The sequence below is a fragment of the Sarcophilus harrisii genome, chromosome 2 (genome assembly GCF_902635505.1).
Source record: "Sarcophilus harrisii chromosome 2, mSarHar1.11, whole genome shotgun sequence".
NCBI lineage: Eukaryota > Metazoa > Chordata > Mammalia > Dasyuromorphia > Dasyuridae > Sarcophilus > Sarcophilus harrisii.
The window spans coordinates 379664323-379685256 of NC_045427.1; the positions used below are offsets into that span (position 1 = coordinate 379664323).

Below are 20934 nucleotides of genomic sequence, written 5' to 3' on the forward strand. Positions count from 1 at the left end.
AACATAGACACAAACTGCACTGATCCTAACTATAGATAGGGGCTGATTAGGGGAATTCTCTGATTAACCTGATGAGCTTAGAAGGACATGTAAGTTTTTTGTTTGGGACTTCATTGCATCTCCCTTTCAAAGGTTTGGACATATTCACTGTCAGCTACATCAAAAGGATTAAGAAACCCCTCCTGAGCATTAGGGATGGTTAGACAGACTCTGCTGGCTGTGTGGTGTGAGCACCAGGGTGAATGTGCATGTATGAGGGCAGACACACACACACACACAATCTTTATTTCTCCATTTTCCCTCTCCCAAAACACTCAATTAATTTATTTTTAGAACTTAATCAAAAAACTGGCAAAGGATAAGGAAGCACCTGTAAGGTCATCCCAACAGAACAAAGATCTCTTTATGACATACCATAGGGTCACACCTTCCCAGGAAGAAATAATTCTACTGTCCTTGCCAGATCACTTATTAGGATACTGGTTTCAAAAGTTTAGAGAGCCAAAGGTTGGGGAGGGGGGGGGAGAGCACATTTAGAGGAAGACAAAGATGATGGTAAGGGGAGGGGGACCTAAAAAAAATCATATTGTAAATGAAGATAAGTGGGAATTATTTAGGGAAAAAATAGGACAAAACCAAAAATTCTGTTTTTAAATTTGTCATTTGGGAAGAGGAAATTAGACATGCCCAATATGGCTTCAGAGGGCAGAATTCTAGGACTAAGTGAAAGCTGATATACAGTAAGGCAAATTTTAGCTTGATATAAAATGTTGTCCAACAATAGGTAGGGCTTCTTTGTGAGGTATTTGTGAGGTAATGAGCTACCTGATGCTGAAAATATATAAAAAGAGGTTGCAGCAATTCAATTTTTATGATGAAGATTCAACTAATCTATCAACTCAATGATTGAGAACATCAAAAGAAGATCTTATTGCTATAATATATGTCCTAAACTCACCCTCCTAGGTAAGATGTTTAAATAAGGTGTTAGTTTACATATTGACATCAACCCAAGATCCTTGTTTTGTCAGCAAAGACCCACAGGTGCTAGAGGCAAGATTCAATTCCAATTAATCAAGAGATACTTGAGATTTTTTTCTTCTTTTTTGGCTTCCCCCTGTGTAGAGCAGTTGTTTTAGGCAATTATTGAATTCACCTCCATAAATGACTGCATGGCAGGAGTAGATAAAAGGAATTTTCAGCCCCACAAAGACCTAATAATCACTTTGAAGCTCAAAGAAGTCTTTGTTTCCAATCTTCAAATGACAATTATCATGGTCCCGGGTTTTTAGAGATGTAGCTGCTGTAACCACTATTCTTTTCACTGTGTGGGCATGAGTGGGTAAGAAGACCAAGGCATGATCCTCAAGTCCCTTCCAAGATAAAGTGAGTTTGGAGGCTATCTTCTGGAGTAATTGAAACACCAGCTGTTTTCCAGATGTTAGACATGTTGCTGCTTCAACTGAGCTAAATGCACAATGAGCCACCTCAGCTCAAGATCTTGAACATGGGTAACAGATGCCAAGTTTTTCCATCTACACACAGACAATATCTGCCCTTTGCTAATTTTTCCAATATGGAAAGAAAGGTCAGTTCTTCTCACTTCTCAGGGTTTAACAATGCCATCCTTCATTTATAAAGATGTCTGTATTCATCCCACATGAACAGCATACATCCTTTGAATTGGATAGATTAGACTGTGTATTTCCATGAGTAAGGAAAGGTTTACATATACTCTTCTGTTCTCTTGTTTAACCTTTCTTGTGATCAAGGACAGAAATTTATAAAAGAGCTGACTAGGATTAAGAGTCTGTGGCCACAGATTAAACAAAGATAGCCAGCCATATATATAGGACAGTGTGGAGCTCATTATCATCAATCCTTTTCAGGATTTACAACAAGCAGGATTTCATAGAAACTAAAAAGTAGAGGTCTTGGTGTTAAAAACAGGGCAAAACAGGATGGAAATGATTCTCTTAACTTGCAGAGTCAAAGAGACAGACCCAATTTACAATCCACAATTTGGTGTTCTGGTCCTCAGTTTCCTTATCTGTACATTGAGGTTATTAGAACTAGATGGTCTTCAAGATCCCTTCCAGCTCTAATATTCTATGAATATTTAGAATATTAAAAACTTAGAATAAATTTGTGATTTGTGTTTCTATGCCAAATAGTGGTATTTGGGGATATATTATCCATTTTCCATGCCAGGTCATGTCTCCTGCTAAGCCACTGCCTACCTATTTGCTAAGGCTACCTTACCCTGTTTCTCCTTTTCGTACTTATTGGCCTAAGTGAAACAGGTGCTGCTGTTTTCCTATGCTGAATGTTGAATGTGCAATGTAAAAAATATTGTAGTGCCTGACCATCCATCCCTGTCCATCAATCCCTGTCCTTTCTTGTCCCACCGATAGGGAATACCAGAGCGAAGGTCAGACCCAGTACAATAATATCTTTGGTATTTTTTCTGTCTGATGGACAAAGCACAGAACTGTTCCTTTCTCAGGACAGAGAATTGGGAGGTGCCCGTCAGAGTTCAAAGGCAACTTCACATTTGGAACACAGAGAACAAACCTAACATCCCAGAACTACGAGATGCCTATAATCTCACTGTCTACAAAACAAAGATTATACATAATACCTGTCTGTCTGAGGCGCTTTGGGTTTTAAGAAATGTTTGCAAAGTGCTTTTATGGTTTTTCCCCTAAACACCAGATAAGTGCTGAATGGTAGGATAATGAAGTGGTTTGTTTGCTAAAGAACATAGAAGCAATTGGCACTGGCCATGGGACCAGGGCTCCGGAATTCCTAGTGCCTGCGCCAACCCTGAGCTCAGAAAAATGAGACTACACCCTAAGAGAAATACTGCAGCAATGAAAGGATAGGTTGAACTACTAGCCTGAAACTGGCCTAATTAGTTCCATTGTAGTCTTTGTGTTGAATTAGTTTTTGCCAATTCATTTTTCAGAAGCAAGGGAATTAGGTAGTTCAATGGCTAGAACACTGGGCCTGGACTTAGGAAGAGCTGAATACAAAATCCAGCCTCAGATACCACCTCTAAACTCTGTGATCCTGGGAAACTCCCTGAATCTCTGGTTTGTCTTAGTTTCTTCTCCTGTAAAATGGAAATTGTAATAATAGCACTTGCCTTCTAGGGTTTTTGTGAGAATTAAATAAAATAAGTGTAAAAGTTGAGAATTAAATAAAATAAATATAAAAATTCTTAGTACAGTGCCTGACATACCTAAGTAAGCACTATGTAAATATTAGATGTTATTTATTATTATGTCCCATAATAGTTGACTCCTTAATCCTGAAGGCCTCATAGAGTAGTGCCCCCTTTGGCTTAGCCGTGGTGATGTTGCTCAGGCTCTGGTGATTTCTCTTGCTCTTTCCTGCCATCTATAAATCTCCATGATGTAGCCTGACCTCCAGTCATCAGATAGCCCTGAACCTTTTCTTCCATACAGATAAGCCCAGTCAGTGAAATGATAACCAGTTTGAAAATCACAAAGAAAGAAAGTTCCCTTTGGCCCTAGGCATTATTTTCTGTACTTAGCTGCACATCTATTGTAATGTAGTGATGCTTCAGTTATCTTGATAAAAACACTGACCTGTTATTAAACTATAAATCACCCTCTTAAGTTAAAGCAAAAGAAAGAAACCCAGAAAAAGAAAACTGGGAAATCCTTTGAAAAGGAGGTGCCATAGAAAGAGGAGCTCATTGTCAGCCTTGGTAAACTTTGAATTAGCAGAGGTAATTAAATCAGCAGTGACAAACCGAATGATGGGACTAGTTGGGGGAAAGCTTCTTGTTGGGTCAAAGTTAAGTCAGAGTGCCTCCCTCTGGCAAATAGAGGAATTAGGACAATGGCCCAGAGTGACAGCTGGTTGTATACTGACTTAGCAGATACAAGTTGAAGCAGCTTGGAGAATCTTTGGTGGTTTTCTGGGCATTCTCCACTGCTGAAAACTTGGAGCATAAGGGGAGAATTTCTTGGATCAAGGAGGTGCTTTGGTTGTATCTTGAATGGACAACACAGTCTTAACTTAGCATATAGTCATATCATACGATGGTTTAATGAAATATTGGGACTCACTGCCAGCATCTATTTTTAAAAATCATTTATGGAACACATATGGAATTTAAGTCACTATACCCCAGTATTGTTAATCCTCTCAGCAATCCAATCATTCATAGGTACTATTATCAACTCAGTTTTCAAGATAGAAGAAATCAGGGATCAGAAATTTTTATTAATTTACCCTCAGTAAGTCACTCTAGTAAGTGTCAGGGATAGGATAGGATTTCTACTCATAAGTGGAAATCCCTATCCAAAAGGAACTTCACTTATTCAATCAACATACACTTATTCAAAGTTTAATGAGTGTATGAAAAACACTATGATAATTACAATACACTTGTGAAGGTGAAAGCCAACTGCATCCAGAAAAAGGACTGTGGGGATTGAATGTCAATCACTACATAGTATTTTCACCTTTTGTTGTTGTTTGCTTGTTTTTTGTTTTCTTCCTCATTTTTTTTTTCCTTTTTGATCTGATTTTTCTTGTGCAGCATGATAAATGTGGAAATCTGAATAGAAGAACTGCACATGTTTTAACATATATTGGATTTCTTAATGTCTAGGGAAAAGGGGTGGGAGGAAGGGAGGGAGAAACATTTGGAATACAATGTTTTACAAGGGTGAATGTTGAAAACTATTCTTGCATATATTTTGAAAATAAAAAGATATTATTTAAAAAAAACAAACATTGTGGCAGGATGGATTTAGATTGCTGTTTAGAATTAGGAAAATAAAGTCCCATCTTTGACACGTGCTAGCTATATAACCTTAAGCAAGACTCTTCAGTGCCCTAAACCAGTGCTCTCCAAATTGAGGTCCATTCCCTGAGGGTAAACCAAGATGCATTTAGGAAGGGACAATGGACTGAAGGGATCACACCCACTCTCCTTGTGATAACCAATTTGGGAGTTTATCTCCAAAATAAAAAACATGTCTACTTTTATACCCCAACACTACTGAACTCAGCTCCATTCCTTCTGTTCCCACGAATCTCTCTTGCCTTCTAAGCAAGTAGAAGCACTTAGCACCATGCCATCGAGAAAATTGCACTCCTTCCCCCACACTTATTCACTGTCTCTGTGTCACTTCATTGCTGTAATAGCTACCCCTCAGAGGAGAAAGGTGAATAAGAGCCTTCCCTTCCTCCCCATTTTTCATTTTGGGTGAAAGAGGGAACCACAGAATGAAAAGGCACATTTTCTTGTGTTCTACACTGAGAATCTTTTGTTGCTGTCCAACTCTTCATGACCATAGATAGTGTCTGTGAGGTTTTCTTGGCAAAAATACTACGGTAGTTTGCCATTTCCTTCCCCGGTGGATCAAGTCAAACAGAAGTGGCTGGCCCTGGGTCATACATCTAGAACATGTTTGCGGCCACATCTGAACTTTTGTCTTCCTGATTTCAGGCGTGGTGCTCTATCCACTGAGCCATCAAGCTACCTCTCCATTGTAAAGACCATTACTTATCATCTCCCAGGGAAGCTAGATGGCACCATGGATAAAGTACAAGACCTGATGAGACATTTAACACTTACTGTACATGACACTAGGCGAGATACTGAATCCCAATTGCCTCACAAAAAACAAACAATCCAAATCATTATCTCCCAACCCTACTCTTCTTTTCAGTTTCCCTATTTTGATCAAAAGCACCACCATTTCTTCCAGTTACCCAGGATGGGCAACATTGGTATCATCATTCATTTCTCACTTTTCCTTAACCCATAGAGTCAATTGCTAATTTTTTTTGTTTGTTTGTTTTATCTCCACATTTTCTACATCTAGTCCTTTTTCTCCACTTACATGGCTGGTTCAATCAGGCCCTCATCACCTCTTTCCTGGCCAATTACATTGGCCTCCTAAAAACTAGTCTCCCTGATTTCAATTTCTCCTCCTCTCCAGCCCCTTCATACAGCTGCCAAAGAGATTTTCCTAAGACATAGGTGTGATCATATTTGATCCCCTGATCAATAAACCCCTTGTAACTCCCTGTTCTCTGTAAGATCAAATAGCATTTCATTTTTATCTTATCCTTTTTTATATTTTCATTTTTGTGTATATTTTATATTGTACATATTTTTATTCTTACAGTAGTATATGTATATAATTTATAAATAAGGAAAAATACACATATGTGTGGCACTCAGATTTTTTTATTAATAGTTTTTAATCAAAAAAGTTTGGGCAGCTTTCAAAGAGTATACATTATAGAGCAGATGCTAATGCTCACTGGAAAAGGGACTTTCCTCTATGGAAATTCCTTATGTCAGTGAAAGCAAGAGGATCTGGTAAAAATATAAGTGTATATCATCAGTGTATTTTTGATCCTATCAGGAATTAAGGGTTTCTACCCTCAAAGATATTACAATTTAAATTGTAATATAATAAATATTATAGTAATAAAATAATTTAATGATAATATAATTATATAATATAAAAAAGAAATTACAATCAATTTTTTTAATAGTACTATAATTGAGGTAGCTGTGTGGTACAATGGGAAGAGTGTTGGAGAGAAGTAATCTTAAATTCAAATCTTGCCTTTGATACCAACTAGCTGTATGATTAAGGAAAGCCATTTCCCTTATCCTCAGTTTCCTATTCTATAAAATGAAGGTAATAATGGCACCTACTTTATAGAGTTGTTGTAAGGATCAAATGAAATAACAAATATAAAGTACTATACAAGTCTTAAAGCAGTAGGTAAATGAACCAGATATATAAACTTCCAAAGTGTTTGCTATTCTGACTCATAAAATTGAACTGTCAATCCCCTGAACAAGAAGTTATTCTGTAAGTTACTCACTAACATTAGTAAGGGAATGATTGAAATGGGGCAGAAGAAAGCTAATAAATTAACAGTTCTACTTCTACAAGTAGATTTGAAAATGAGAAATTGTACTCTCATACAGCTCCCTGAGGTTAGAGATAACTTGCCTTAATCCAATTAAGTTTGTGACCTGATTTTGAGTAGCTTAGTAGGTAGTCTGTGGGTTTGAAGATGATGAGGAGAAAAAAAAAACAGTGAAAGGTTGTCACAGTTAGAATGCAAGACCCTAAACTAATTAAAAATAGATTGGACTTGAAATTTAGGAAGACTTAACTTCATATACTGCTTCAGATACTATGTGACCTGGTTAAATTGCTTACCATTCCTCAACCTCAATTTCCTTATCTGTGAAATGGGAAAAATAATGGCACCTACTCCATTTTATTGTGAGCTACAAGTAGGACCTGATTTTTGCTTTTCTTCATATACATAGCACAGTATCTGACTAGTAGACACTTAATAAATGTCAGATTATTAACTTCATTAGGTTATTGAAAGGAAACAAAAAGTATACTCTATGAAATATTTTGCAAAACTTAAGATGTTAGTTATATATGTGTTAATTATTGCTATTATTGTAAAATTCTTTTTTTTTTTTTCCTTTAAAAACATATCTACCAGGAAGAGCTCTGGATATTCAAATTCCAGGACTCCTCTCTATACCACGTGGACATTATCCACCTCTTCAGTTTCCCCAGGGCTTAAGTCAGACAATGATTCCAGACAAGGCCATCATTTTAAATCAGTCCTTGTGCCAACAGCAGTAGTGAACCCTGTGAGAAACTCAAGTGGGTCAGCAGCCTTTGGACAAACTTCTCTACAGAAAGTACGGAGCAGCATGAGAAAAAGTAAGCCATAAGATGTAGAACAGCAATTCTCAAACATTTTTGATTTCAAAAGACACCTTTATACTCTCAAAAATTATTCAGAACTCTCCAAAGAGCTTTTGTTTATGTAATTTATGACTAATGATATTTACTGAATGAGGAATTAAAATAGATAAATGTTCAAAATATCTATTAATTCATTTAAAAAGAAAAATAATCCTGCTATAAGTTAAATAATATTATTTAATTTTTTAAAATAATGAAAAAATAGTGAAGTGGTATTGTTTTACATTTTTGCAAATCTCTTTAAAAGTTTGTCTTAATGGAAGACAGCTGGGTTCTTATATCTGCTCCATTTTTGTTGCTTTATGTTGTTTTTAGTTGAAGTATGTTCAAAAAAATCTAGCCTAGATAATGGAGTTGGAAAGTCTAAAACAATCATCAGAACAATAAAGTAAGCCCTAATTGCAGTTTTTTTCAACTTCAACTTCTGAAACATAAATGCTTTCATTGAAAACCTCTCGAGTTGGCAACAAGATATCCCTAGGATTCTCCGCAATGGAACCTCAGTGACAGTTATTCCATTAGTTTTACAGATCAAGAGTCTGAAACTTTCCATAAATTTGGGCTGTGTTGGCCTGCCAAATCCCATACTACCATCTTCTGTGCCTTTGTCCAGATAAACAATGATTGAGCCTTGTAGTAGTGCAAATAAGTTAATGCAACAACCTGAAAAGCCTGATATGAACTTTGGGTTTGAGATCCTTAACATGACAGCTAGGTTCTTTTCCTTATACTGGATCCTCTGGCCTTCTGTAGAATTAGGGAAGAGATCCTAGAAGAACAAATGTAATCTATGAATGTAACTATTCCATCTGGTTTTAAACTAGTCTCCTGGAATTCCTACTGATTGGTTAAACTTGAAAATGCAAAAGAACTAATTGTCTAGAGCAAGCACAAACTTTACTTTCCTGTGAATCAGGAAAGAATCCTAGCAGACCCCAAAAGAACATTTCACCCTGAAACAATTCAGCTTCATATCATTAGCCTATCCACTGTGTAAACATGTGTAGTGTTAAGATATTAATAGAATATAGATGCAGACAATTTTTCACTCCCTTAGATAATCAACATAGCTAAAAATTCTTTCTGGTATTCTAATTTCCCTGATATTCTGGGTGTTTTTTGTTTTATTTTTTTATCTTAAAGGTTTTTTTTTTTTTTAAATATTTAACTATGGGATTTTAGGGGCCATAGACATTAATTGCATCAAGTACAAATTTTAATTTTTCACTATAAAATGAGAACTTAGAAGCATTTTGGATCAGAATGGGCTGAACTTCCAAAGGTTTCCTATTTTGACTCTTATAAAATTGAACTGTCAATTTCCTGAGCAAGAAAATGACCAGAAAACTTAAGTCAATTCCCTAAACACTGCATCATACTTAATGAGGGAGGCAACAAGGGGAGGAAATGGAATGTGTGTGTAAATGGCTACTTCACTCTCAAAGCTGAGAGCACCAATGGATATTTAGCCACTGACCTGCTTTTCTGTGTTCAATCAATCCATAGTAAACATTTATTAAGCACCTACTATGTGTCAAGCACTGTGCTAAGCACAAGGAATACAAAAAGAGAAAGAACATCCCTGCCCCCAAATACTTACAGTAGAAAGAAACAATTGGAAACTAGGCTTGAGCCACATCAGTAGAATAACTGTAACATTGATTCTAAGATTTTGGGGAGGGGGGGATATAGTAGCTAAAGATAGTCCCGTCCAGGTAAAGGCATCTTGGTTCTAAAGCCTTAAACGCTATGACACCCAATTAGAGACAAAATCCTACGGTAAAAGGGCTAAAGCTTTCTAAGAATCTCCAGAAATAAATCCCTGACTCACCATTTAGCTTGCAAAATGAAATGCCTCAGACCTCAGCCTGAGTATCTCCAGGATATATCCTGTATATTTTGAAGCTGCTATAACAAATCAGAAGTATATTTCCCTATTGGAATGAATACCTTCTAGCCTGTGTGAATTGAAAAGGAAGCCCTAGTGCTTTCTCTAGTGCAGAACTGTTTTCCAGTTCCAAAACACCTTGATACGATTCTTTGTTGTTGTTCAGTCAATTAAGTCATGTCTGACTCTTTGTGACCCTGTGGGCTTCTCTGGAGTTTTTTGTTTTATTTTTTGACAAAGATATGGGCATAGTTTGGCTTTTTTATCTGTAGTGTGTCCCCATTTTACAGATGAGGAACTGAAGCAAATAGGTGTTAAGTGATTTGCTAGTCACAAAACTAGCAAGTATCTGAGGCTAGATTTCCAGTTAGATCTTCCTGACACCAGGTCCTGGGCTCTATCCACTCTGCTCTACTCTGATCCTACTATCTCCCAAATACATATTTACTTCTGCTTCTCCTAAAAATGACACCTTCTGATCTTGTTAACCATGTATCTGGCTAAAGGAGTCTCTCATCCATATTATAATGATATGTCTCAAGAGCCAGAAGGGAGGGAAGGTTTTGGACAAGGTCAGCTTGACCTGCCTTTTTAATCTCTGAGCCTCTCATTTCCTCACTTGTAAAATGAGGGGTTGGATTCAGTGACTTCTAAGGGCCTCTTGTAGTTCTAAATACTGTGATCTTATGATCTCAGATTCCATGTGGCTAGACTTCTTGTTGCTATTCCCATCAGCAAATAACTGCTCAGACTGGTTCAGCGGCTGATGCAGTAAAAACAGCATTGAACTTGGAGTCAGAAGACCAGGGTTCAGATTTCCATTTCTGCCATATATGACATAATTAACCTTTCTGGGCCTCTCCTTTGTTAAATGAAAGGGAATTGTTCTGTTGTTGAGTCATTTCAGTCATGGGGGTCTCCATGACCTCACTTGGGTTTTTCGTGGCAAAAGATGCAAGAGTAATTTGCCATTTTCTTCTCTAGCTAGTTTTACAGATGAGGAAACTGAGGCAATTAAAGTTAAGTTACTTGCCCAAGAATTATACTAGTCAAGCTTTAAAAAAGATACCTTCTAATTAAATCTATCATCCTATAAAGGTCTCATCACACCCTAATTTGAGGGGCCGCTAGAGAGTGCAGTAGATGGAATACCAAATTCAGTAAGCAAAAAGACTCATCTTCCAGAGTTCAAATCTGGCCTCAGATACTAGCTGTGTAATGATGTGCAAGTCATTTTCCTCATCTGTAAAAGTTTCCTCATCTGTAAAAATGAGCTGGAAATGGCAAACTGCTCTAATATCTTTGCCAAGAAAAACCCCCAAACGGGATCATGAAGAGTCAGATTGGGACTGTAATAACAGAATAACCCAAAAAATAGTTCTCATCATGGCTTAACTCCCTACTTTTAGAAACAAAGAAACACTGCCCCCAAAACAATGTCAGTGTCTAAAAATATACTGTCTGTGCTAGATATAAAACAGGAATGTGAGTGAGCATAGACCTTTGAGTGATTCTGAGAGATGATATATGATTCATATTGGAAAAGCACTAAAATATTCCAATATATGAGAGAATATTGTTACTTGTGATAAGAATTATAGATATGGACTTGAGCCTGACAAAAGCAAAAGTAGACCTGTGATTGATATATATATATATAAATAATCATATTTTCCAGATGGATCACTTCAGAGATCATCTCTGTCTGGATCCCCAAACTCCATTGTTGGCTCCCTCCAGAGGACCTCAACAGTTGCAGTTCCAATCCATTCATTTTCAGCTTATCAATCAAAATCTGTCCCTCCGCCACCTCCAACTACCCCTGTGATTGAGATTGGTTCAAGGCCTTCTTCAACCAGTGAATCTACCATCCTTTTTGGAAACAGAAGCTCCGATAGCAGGATCCATTCAGCTACCAGCTCCATCATTTTAGAAACCAAAGAATCCCCACTCAAGAGCGAACTTTGCATAAAGCCACCTGCATCGGCTCCACCATCCATCCTAGTGAAACCAGAAAACTCCAAGAATGGTAGCGAAAAGGTAGGTGTGGGGTCCTCATGAAGGAGGGGTCTGTCCTTTGGGACCAAAATTTTTCACTTAGAAAATATTCCAACAGGGTCAACATTTGAATATTAGTCAGATGTGACTGTGTCATGAGTTGACTTTTGATACAACATGGTGCATTACTGCTTCCTGAATTAACCAACGCAGTATAATTTGGAAGTGACTTCATAGGCCATCTTGTCTAACTTGTACCAAAGCAGGGATCCCCTTTTCATCATACCCTGTAAGGCAATGGTTCTCAAACCTTTGTTCTCAGCATCTTCATGTTGTTAAAAAAAACTATCAAGGATCTGTTCAAAGAGTTTTTGTTCACATTGATTATATTTATAGCTATTTACTATATTAGAAATAAAAAATAATTTTAAATTTGTAAACCCTCTGAAAGGGTTTCAGAGACCCCAACAATTCTTTGGATTACACTTTGAGGATCATTGCTAAGCTGTCAGTCCACTCTTTGCTTGAAGATCTCTAATGAGAAGAAACCCACAACTTCCTGAGGAAACCAATTCTCCTTATGTATAGCTCTGATCATTAGGAAGTTCTCCCTTACATCCAACCTAAATTTGCTCCTTTGGAGGGAGAATTGACAGATTGTTCCTACTTGTGCCATCTTATACCCAGGAAAACTAGTGCAATCCCTCCTCCTCCTAATCACTTTTCAGTAAGACAGCTATTATGTTCCTCCTCCATCTTCTCTTTAGTATAATTGTCAATCAATACATTTATTTAACACCTATTGAATGCCAGGGACTAAATATTTGGGATACAGATACACAACCAGGACAGTTCCTGCCCTGAATGGGGTTTATATTCTACAAGGGAATGCAATATGTTCATAGATAGGTAAATGCAAGATATATTTTAAAAAATAAATACAGGATGGGGCAGCTAGATGATGCAGTGGATAGAGCACCAGCCTGGAGGACCTAAGTTCAAATTTGACCTCAGATACTTAATACTTCCTGGCTGTGTGACCCTGGGCAAGTCACTTAACCCCAATTGCCTCATCAAAAAATAAACAAACAAACAAATAAATGGATGGCCGAATAAATAAATAAATAAATGCAGGGCAGAGAGGTGGCTCAGTGGATAGAGCATTGGCTCTAGAGTCATTACTGAATAACCTCCACACAGCTACCAAATTAATATTCCTAAAGAGCAGGTCTCCTCATTTTACTCTTCTATTAAGAAGTTTTAGTGGCTTCTCACTGAGCAGAAGATAAAATTCCACCCTCTTGTTTTGACATTTAAAGTCCTTCACAATATGACTCTAAGCCTCTCTTTCCAAATTTATTAAATGTTACTCTCTTCATTCACTCTATGCTTCATCTCTTCCACCTCTGCACCTTTGCACAGGCTGTCCTCAGTGTTTGGAAAATTCTCCTTCATGTCCGTGTCATAAAACCTTTAAGGCTCAGATCAAACAACTTTTCTTTCAAAAGACCTTTTCTGATTCTTCCAATTGACAGTGCTTACCTTCCCTCTTAGCCCATTTGCAGTATATTTATTTTATTTTATCTTAATTAATTTTTTTTTAACTTGGAAGCAATCAGGGTTAAGTAAGTTGCTCACTCAGAGTCACAAAGATAGCATCTGAGGCCAAATTTGAACCCAGACCCAATCTGACTCTTCATGACCTCATTTGGGGGTTCTTCTTGGCAAAGGTACTAGAAAGATACTAGATTTGCCCTTTGCTTCTCCAGATAATTTTACAGATAAGAAAACTAAGGCAAATAGTATTAAGTGACTTGCTCAGGGTCCTACAGCTATATATGTCTGAGGGAAGATTTTAACTTAGGTCTTCCTTATTCTAGGCCTGGAAGTCTATCCACTGTGCAGCCTAAAAGCTGCCCAAAAAGTCATGAATCCTCATAAATAAAAAGAATTAACAAGAGAAATATTACTTCCTTATTCTTGGAAGCAAGGCTTTTTAAAATGTAGGCTAAAATTCACATTATTGTCTGCTATACCCCATTGATTCATATCAAATGTGTACTTTACAAAGCACTTAGATCTACTTCAAAATAAAAATCTATCTAGCCATCTTCTCTCCCATCTTACACTTGTGATATTGATTTTTGAACCCAAATGTGACTTTGCATTTGTCTCCAGTAACATTCAACTTAATTGATTTAACCCAATGTTCTAGTTTATCAGCCTTTCAGGATCCTGATTCTCTCATTCTTTGTGTTAACTTTCATACTTCAGCTTTGTGCATTCTGCAGATTTGTTGAGCATGCCTTCTATGCTTTTATCTACATCATTTATTAAAATGTCAAAAAGCATAAGGACAACCACAGATCCCTGTGTCACTCCACTTGAGATTTCTTTTCAAGTTCGCATAAAGCTTTGAATCTAATCATAATACCAGTTTGGAATCCATATCTAATTGTTCTAGCATCTATCCTATATCATTCCTACTTTTCTAAAAGAAGACATTGAGATTTTATCAAATGTTTTGCTCAAATCTCATTTCCTACTTTTCTAAAAGAACACATTGAGATTTTATCAAATGTTTTGCTCAAATCTAAGTCAATTGTATTTCATAAGATCTACAAAATTCCTGATTCCAGTAATCTAAGTAAATTGTATTTCATAAGATCCACAGAATTCCTCTGATTCCACTAATCTAATAATGCTGTCAGAAAAGGAAATAATGTACATTTAGCATACCTTTTTTTTTACAATGAAGCAGTGCTGACAATATGTGATAATTTCTTCTTTTTCCAGATGATCAGTTATCATCCTTTAGTAATCCATTTTAGAATTTTCTAGGAGCTAAAGTCAATTTCATAAGCCTATATTTTGCAAATTTCATTTCCTACCCCTTTTTAAAAATTAAGACAGCTTTTTCCTGTCTTCAGTTCAGCTTCAGTCCTATGAAAGTTTCATATAAATTCTCATTCTCCAGAGGTTTTCAAAACTCACTGACAACATGACTCTCAGTAATCATGTCCATCTGGTCTTTTTTTTAACCTAAGAATACATCTGGACCAGAAGACTTGAACTTATCAAGAATAGCTAGCTGCTGTCTTATAGTGGTCTTAACATGGGCATTTATTCCCCATAAAAAATTTTGTTAAATATAGAAACAAACCAAGAACCAATTCCCTCTTTTTCCTCAGTTGTCATTGCCCTATCCATATAGAGCATTGCTCTAATCCATTTTTTTGTTCCTCCTCTTATCACCAATATAGTTTATTTTAACCCTTTTTTCATTGATCCCTAGCTTTTCTAACCATTCTCAACTTTGACATTCCCAATACTTCACAAGGGATCATGCCATGCTTTTATATTTACTTGCTATATTGCCATTATGTCTGTCTTTTATGCTTGTCTTTTAAAGATCTAAATAATGTGAACTCAATTTACTTAGTTGCCTAAATTCTGAAAGAAATGAGTTTTGGATTAAAGGTTATTCAGTAATCACTGCTTTTCATGCAGTCATAAGCTGTTAAGATAAGTGAGTCCAAAGATGTCATAAAGGTCTAGTCTATACCCTTATATTAAGAATTTAAATAACTCAATCTCATACTCCCCAGGGCAGTGCTCTTTTCATTAACAATGAAAAGAGTTAACAATAATAATAACTTATCTATAGGTTTACAAAGCACATTTCTTATGTCTCTGTAAGGGTATATGGGCAACTAGATGGTGCAGTGGATAGAGCGCTGGGTTTTGAGTCAGGAATACTCATCTTCATTTTTCCAATCTCATCTTCATTTCTTCAAACTTTGCTTCAGATACTTACTAGCTGTGTGCCCCTAAACAAATCAGTTAACTTTGTTAAACTCAGATCCTCATTTGTAAAATGAGATAGAAAAAAAAAATGGCAAATCACTCCAGTATGTTTGCCAAGAAAACCCCAAATAGGATCATTGAGCATCAACATGACAGAAACAAATGAACAACCACAACAAAAGTGGCATGTAATATAAATATTATTCCTATTTTACAAATGCAGACAGCAGGTTTCAGAGAGATTAAGTGACTTCCTTAAGGCCCTCAACTATTAAGTGACAGAACTGGGAGACAAACTCAGGCCTTCTTAATTCTTACTTAAATTGGCACATAATCTGCCCATTTCCCTTTATTTCAGTTCATAATGAATATTAGCATGTGCATGAGTCAGGCAACAAACATTTATGTGCTTACTGTGTGTCCAATAAAAGGTTGGGGGGATGCAATGAAGCTTACATTCTAATGGAAGTAACATGAAAAGAAAGACACATAGAAGACAGAGAGAGAAAGAGAAAGGGGAGAGGGGAGGGAGAGAGACACAGAAAGAGAGAACATATATACTTACATATATACAAATAACTACATATTGATAGATAGATAGATAGATGTGTAATTTCATGATAGGTCTACAGACAGAAGGCAATCTCACAAGGAAGATACTAGTAGCAAGAGGTTCAAGAAAGGCCTCTTGAAAAAAGTGGGATTTGAAAAAAATCTTGAGGGAAGTAAGAAATCGAGATTAGGAAAAAAGGCATTCCAGGCATAGAGGAGAGTCAGAGCAAAGAAATGAGTATCATTTGTAAGGAGCAGCAAGTAGGGGCCAGTTTAACTCGATTGTAGAGTGTGTGGAAACAAGTAATGATAAGACTGGAAAAATGAGTCATGTTGTGAGAACTTTTTATATTTTTCAGAGTTCTCTTGGGTGACAGCTAGCACTAAATACAGTGCCTGGTTGTTTAATTGTTGGTGGTGTTTATTTATCGTTGTATTATTTATTGTTCAGTTGTTTCAGTCATGTCTGGAATTGGAAATTGAGTGGTTACCCATCAACTGGGGAATGGCTGAATAGATTATGGCATGTGAATGCAATAGAATGTTATTATTCTATAAGAAATGAGGAGAAGAGGCTGATTTCAGAAAAGCCTGGAAAGACTTACATGAACTGATGCTTAGTGAAGTGAGCAGAACCAAGAGAACATTGTACAATAACAATATTATGTGATGATCAACTACTGATAGATTTGGCTCTTCTCAACAATTTAGTGATCCAAAACAATTGCAATAGACTTGGGATGGAAAATACCATCTGCATTCAGAGAGAGAATGTGAGGCTGAATGTGGATTAAAGCATGCTATTTTCACCTTTTTTTGTTTTTTCTTTCTTGTGGTCTTTCCTTTTTGTTCTGATTTTTCTTTTTCAACATGATTAATATGTGTAAAATGGCTGTACATGTGTCTGGGGGACAGTAAGCTTGTGAGGAGAGAGGGAGAAAAAATCTGGAAAATCTTACAAAATGAGTGTCAAAAACTATCTTTGCATATAACTGGAAAAAATAAAATACTATTTAAAAAGGGAGATAGCATGCAATAATGGATAGAATCCTGAACTTGCAGTCAGGAAAATCAGAGCTCAAATCCCAGTTTGATAGTTACTAGCTATTTTAACTAATATAGATAAATCTTTTAATCTCCCCGATCCTTAGTTGTTGTTTTTTTTTTTTCTATAGATGGGAATGATAATGCCGCTGTGAGACTTAAGTGAGATATTACATATAAACCACTTTGTCTAAAGCACTAAATAAATTTCAATTATAATTGAGTATTTGATGAGTAGGAGTCTTGAGAGTAGCCTGTTCATTTATTCACCTAGGTAAAGTGAGAAATTGTGCCAAGGACACAGGGAAAATCAGAAGTAATTTGATTCAATTTTGTTGCCAGAGTGACCTGTCTTAGGGACTTAGGGAGACTAAAATATTAGTGGGGACAGTTAAAGAATTGAACATGTGCAAAACTAAATAAAAACACAGTGTTCATTTCTGCACCCATGACCTTTCTTGAATGCTGTTCTTTAAGGACTAGAAAGCCTTACTCTCTCCCAACTTCCTTCTAACCCTCCCTGTCCTTCAGAGTCTAACTAGAATACCACTTCTGCCATAAAGCACTCTCTAGAGTGCTACCTGAAGAGCCTTTAGCCTCCTCCTCCTCTGGAAAAAAAAAAGGGGGCGAGCATTATAGTCCCTGTCTCCTCAATTATAATCACTGCATTGGACCATGGTTCATACCAGGTCAAGTCCTGACAAACAACTGTATTATAAGACCTGGCCATTAATTACAGCCACTTCCCCTCAGACACAGGGATGAATGCATAAAAGGTGTTGGGGGGAAGTGTGGAGACACATTAATTGCATTCAGCTATCCCTTCCACATTGTGATTTTCCCCATTTTAATTTCCACACAATTGAGCTTGACATAAGAAATTAAATGGGAATTTTTAGGAAGTTTTGCAGAAGTCACAGATGACATACAAAGGTCAGCAGACAACACAGAGCCTATGTCAAATACTTCATGCAAACTTTACAATAAAGTTTGTAAATACCCCATAAAAGAAAAAAGAAAAAAAATCAGGCTTCTTCACAAGTTTGAAGGAAGGGCCAAAAAATGTTATACAGATTTTCCAAATTGCAGGGGCACCACATCGTAGAAGGGATAATTGTACATGAGCAGAACACTATTAAGATAGTGATATGATATTTTGAAGATAAAAGTGGAATTAGTACATATTCTCTAGAATCATATATTCTAATAGGAGACACAGCTGCAAGTTAATGCTCCATCATCTTTGAAGTCATTGCCTTTGACGAAACTCTGTCAGTGGGTACTAAGTGAACACTCACTCAAATTGTTCAGTACTGTGATAATGGAGTATATTAAAGAGTATAGTCTCTAACCTTGAGGCGCTTACATTCTAAATGTGAAGATAACACAGGAAAGAAATGGAGAGAGGATGGGTCATTCATGATTATTAGGTCGACTCATAGGAATGGGAAATTAATGAAAAGGTGGTTTTATGGAGATGACAGAACATGAGCTGAGTTCTAAAAGGAAGAGAAGGATCCCAAAGGGCAGTAATAAAGTGTATCACAGACATGAGAAAGGAGGGGATTACCTATTTGAATGGCACAGAGAAACAGGAGAAGAGACAAAGATCAGATAAATAGGTAGTGATCCAGTTTGGCTGGAATGTAAAGTAAGCCAAGGACCTCCTCTAGGCCACACAGCATCCACACTAACCACTTTCAGAAATCCTTATTCTCTCTACTTGATACAGATTTGTTTTTTTATCAAAGCAAGGGCTTCAGGAAACAGTCAGAACTCTAGGACTTCAGTGGATTTGTAGAATGTAAGCTCCTTGAAGGAAGGCATTGTTAAATTTTTATCTTTAGTTGAATTATTAAATTGGATATATCCTACACTGATATAGATCCACTCTTAGTCCTTTATGAAATTTGTCCATGTCCTCACATAAATCCTCAGAAAAAGGGTGACAAAGTCATGTGGCAGGTCCTAGGAATACCAAGACAGAAGTGAAACTGTCTTGTCTTCAAGTAGTTTACATATTTTAGAGGATCTTGAGCTTTCCCTTTAGAAATTTTAATATTTCGTAGGTATTATTCCATCACCAGGGCTATATATTCTATGATGTTCTCACTCTTAATAAATAACTGACCCACATTTTTTGATCCTATATTTCCCAAGAGATATCTTCAAGCAACCTTCACATGGAGGTCAAATTTCAGGAATATAGAGAGGATTTATGCTCAAGGGCAGGTTGAGTGATTTGAGTACCCTTCCAGTTTTGAGCTTTTTTGCTTCCCAAGACTTTTAATTCCAAATGAAACTTAATTTTTTTATTATAGCTTTTTATTTAGAAGTTATATGCATGGATAATTTTACAGCATTGACAATTGCCAAACCTTTTGTTCTCATTTTTCCCCTCCTTCTCCCCACCCCCTCCCCAAGATGGCAGGTTGGCCAATATATGTTAAATATATTAAAGTATAAATTAAATACAATATATGTATACATGTCCAAACAGTTATTTTGCTGTACACAAAGAACCGGACTCTGAAATAGTGTACAATTAGCCTGTGAAGGAAATAAAAAATGCAGGCAGACAAAAATAGAGGGATTGGGAATTCTATGTAGTGGTTCACAGTCATCTCCTAGAGTTCTTTCACTGGGTGTAGCTGGTTCAGTTCATTACTGCTCTATATTGGAACTGATTTGGTTCATCTCATTGCTGGAGATGGCCACATCCATCAGAATTGATCATCATGTAGTATTATTGTTGAAGTATAATATGATCTCCTGGTCCTGCTCTAAATGAAACTTTCTATAAAAGGATTTGGGGCTGATAATTTCTTGTTTTGGATTATTAGTTAGCATTTCCACAGAGTGCTAAGGTTTGCAAAATACTCATTTGATCCTCATGACAACCCTGTGAGAATAGGTACTGTGGTTATCTGTATTTTATAAATGAGGAAACTAAGAGAAATTGAATGACACATTCAGGGTTATACAACTAGTAAGTTTCTAAGGCAGAATTTGAACGCTTGTCATTCTGACACTAAGTCCAGCACTCTACCCACTACATCACCTTGCTGCATTTTGGATGAGTGGGTAGGTTCAAATGAGTAGCGTGTCAGCCAGGATGAACAGCATCAACAAACCCAGGGACAAAAGTGTGGATGATTTGTTTACAGAATTTCTATTTTGCTTATATCCAACATTCCTCTTAACTCCTAAGTAACCTTTTGTTTACTCTTTCATTGCAGCAAGTCAAAACAGTGAGATTTCAGAACTACAGTCCTCCTCCACCCAAACATCACAGCTTCCATTCTACCTCTGGCAAACCTGACTCCATGACCATCTCTAAAGGATCCCAGGCAGAAACAGGCCCTTTGTGTCAAGAGATGACAACCTTATTTGTCCATCGAAGTGGATCCCATTCAGGACAACAGACAGACCACAGGAGAACACCAAAGTATTCAAAGCCCATGCCTCCAATAATTGCTGCCTCTGACATAGCCATCATACCCAGCAAGTGAATCTCTGATGCGGCTATTCCAAAAGCCAAAAGAGGTGACTAACGCTTAAACATTTTGTCTCCACCATGTGTCTCCAGCCTATCTTTGTGGTCAGAACTGTGCTTTAAGAAAGTCGTTTTGGTGGTTATGTAGGGGACAGATTAAAGTGGGAAGATGCTTGAGCCAGGCATACCAAATAGAACTAGGCTATGAATACTTCACCAAGAGAATCTCACCTCTTCTCGCATCTTTTTAAAAAAGATCTGAAGCTTTGCCCCAATCACTTCTGTTTTTTCCTAGAAGAATAGCAGGAAAATATAGACTTCTGTTGTGTGCTGGCTTGTCT

At 36.8% G+C, this 20934-nt stretch overlaps 1 protein-coding gene across 4 annotated transcripts in view; it reads left to right on the top strand.

Annotated features, from left to right (window-relative positions):
* The window catches only part of SH3RF2 (SH3 domain containing ring finger 2), a 160484-nt gene that overhangs the window by 125243 nt on the left and 14307 nt on the right, over positions 1–20934 (top strand). For 2 of the 4 annotated variants that reach the window (XR_004232130.1, XM_031953477.1), the window contains exons 8-10: positions 7537–7763; positions 11375–11736; positions 20337–20643. Coding sequence is in view for 3 of the 4 variants with exons in the window: in XM_031953477.1 (XP_031809337.1) it covers positions 7537–7763; positions 11375–11736; positions 20337–20609 (862 nt within the window). In the remaining variant the exon portion in view is untranslated. Of the gene's footprint in view, positions 1–7536; positions 7764–11374; positions 11737–20336; positions 20926–20934 lie in introns of those variants that run through there. The other 2 variants (XM_003756699.3, XM_012551856.2) reach the window with 1 other exon arrangement.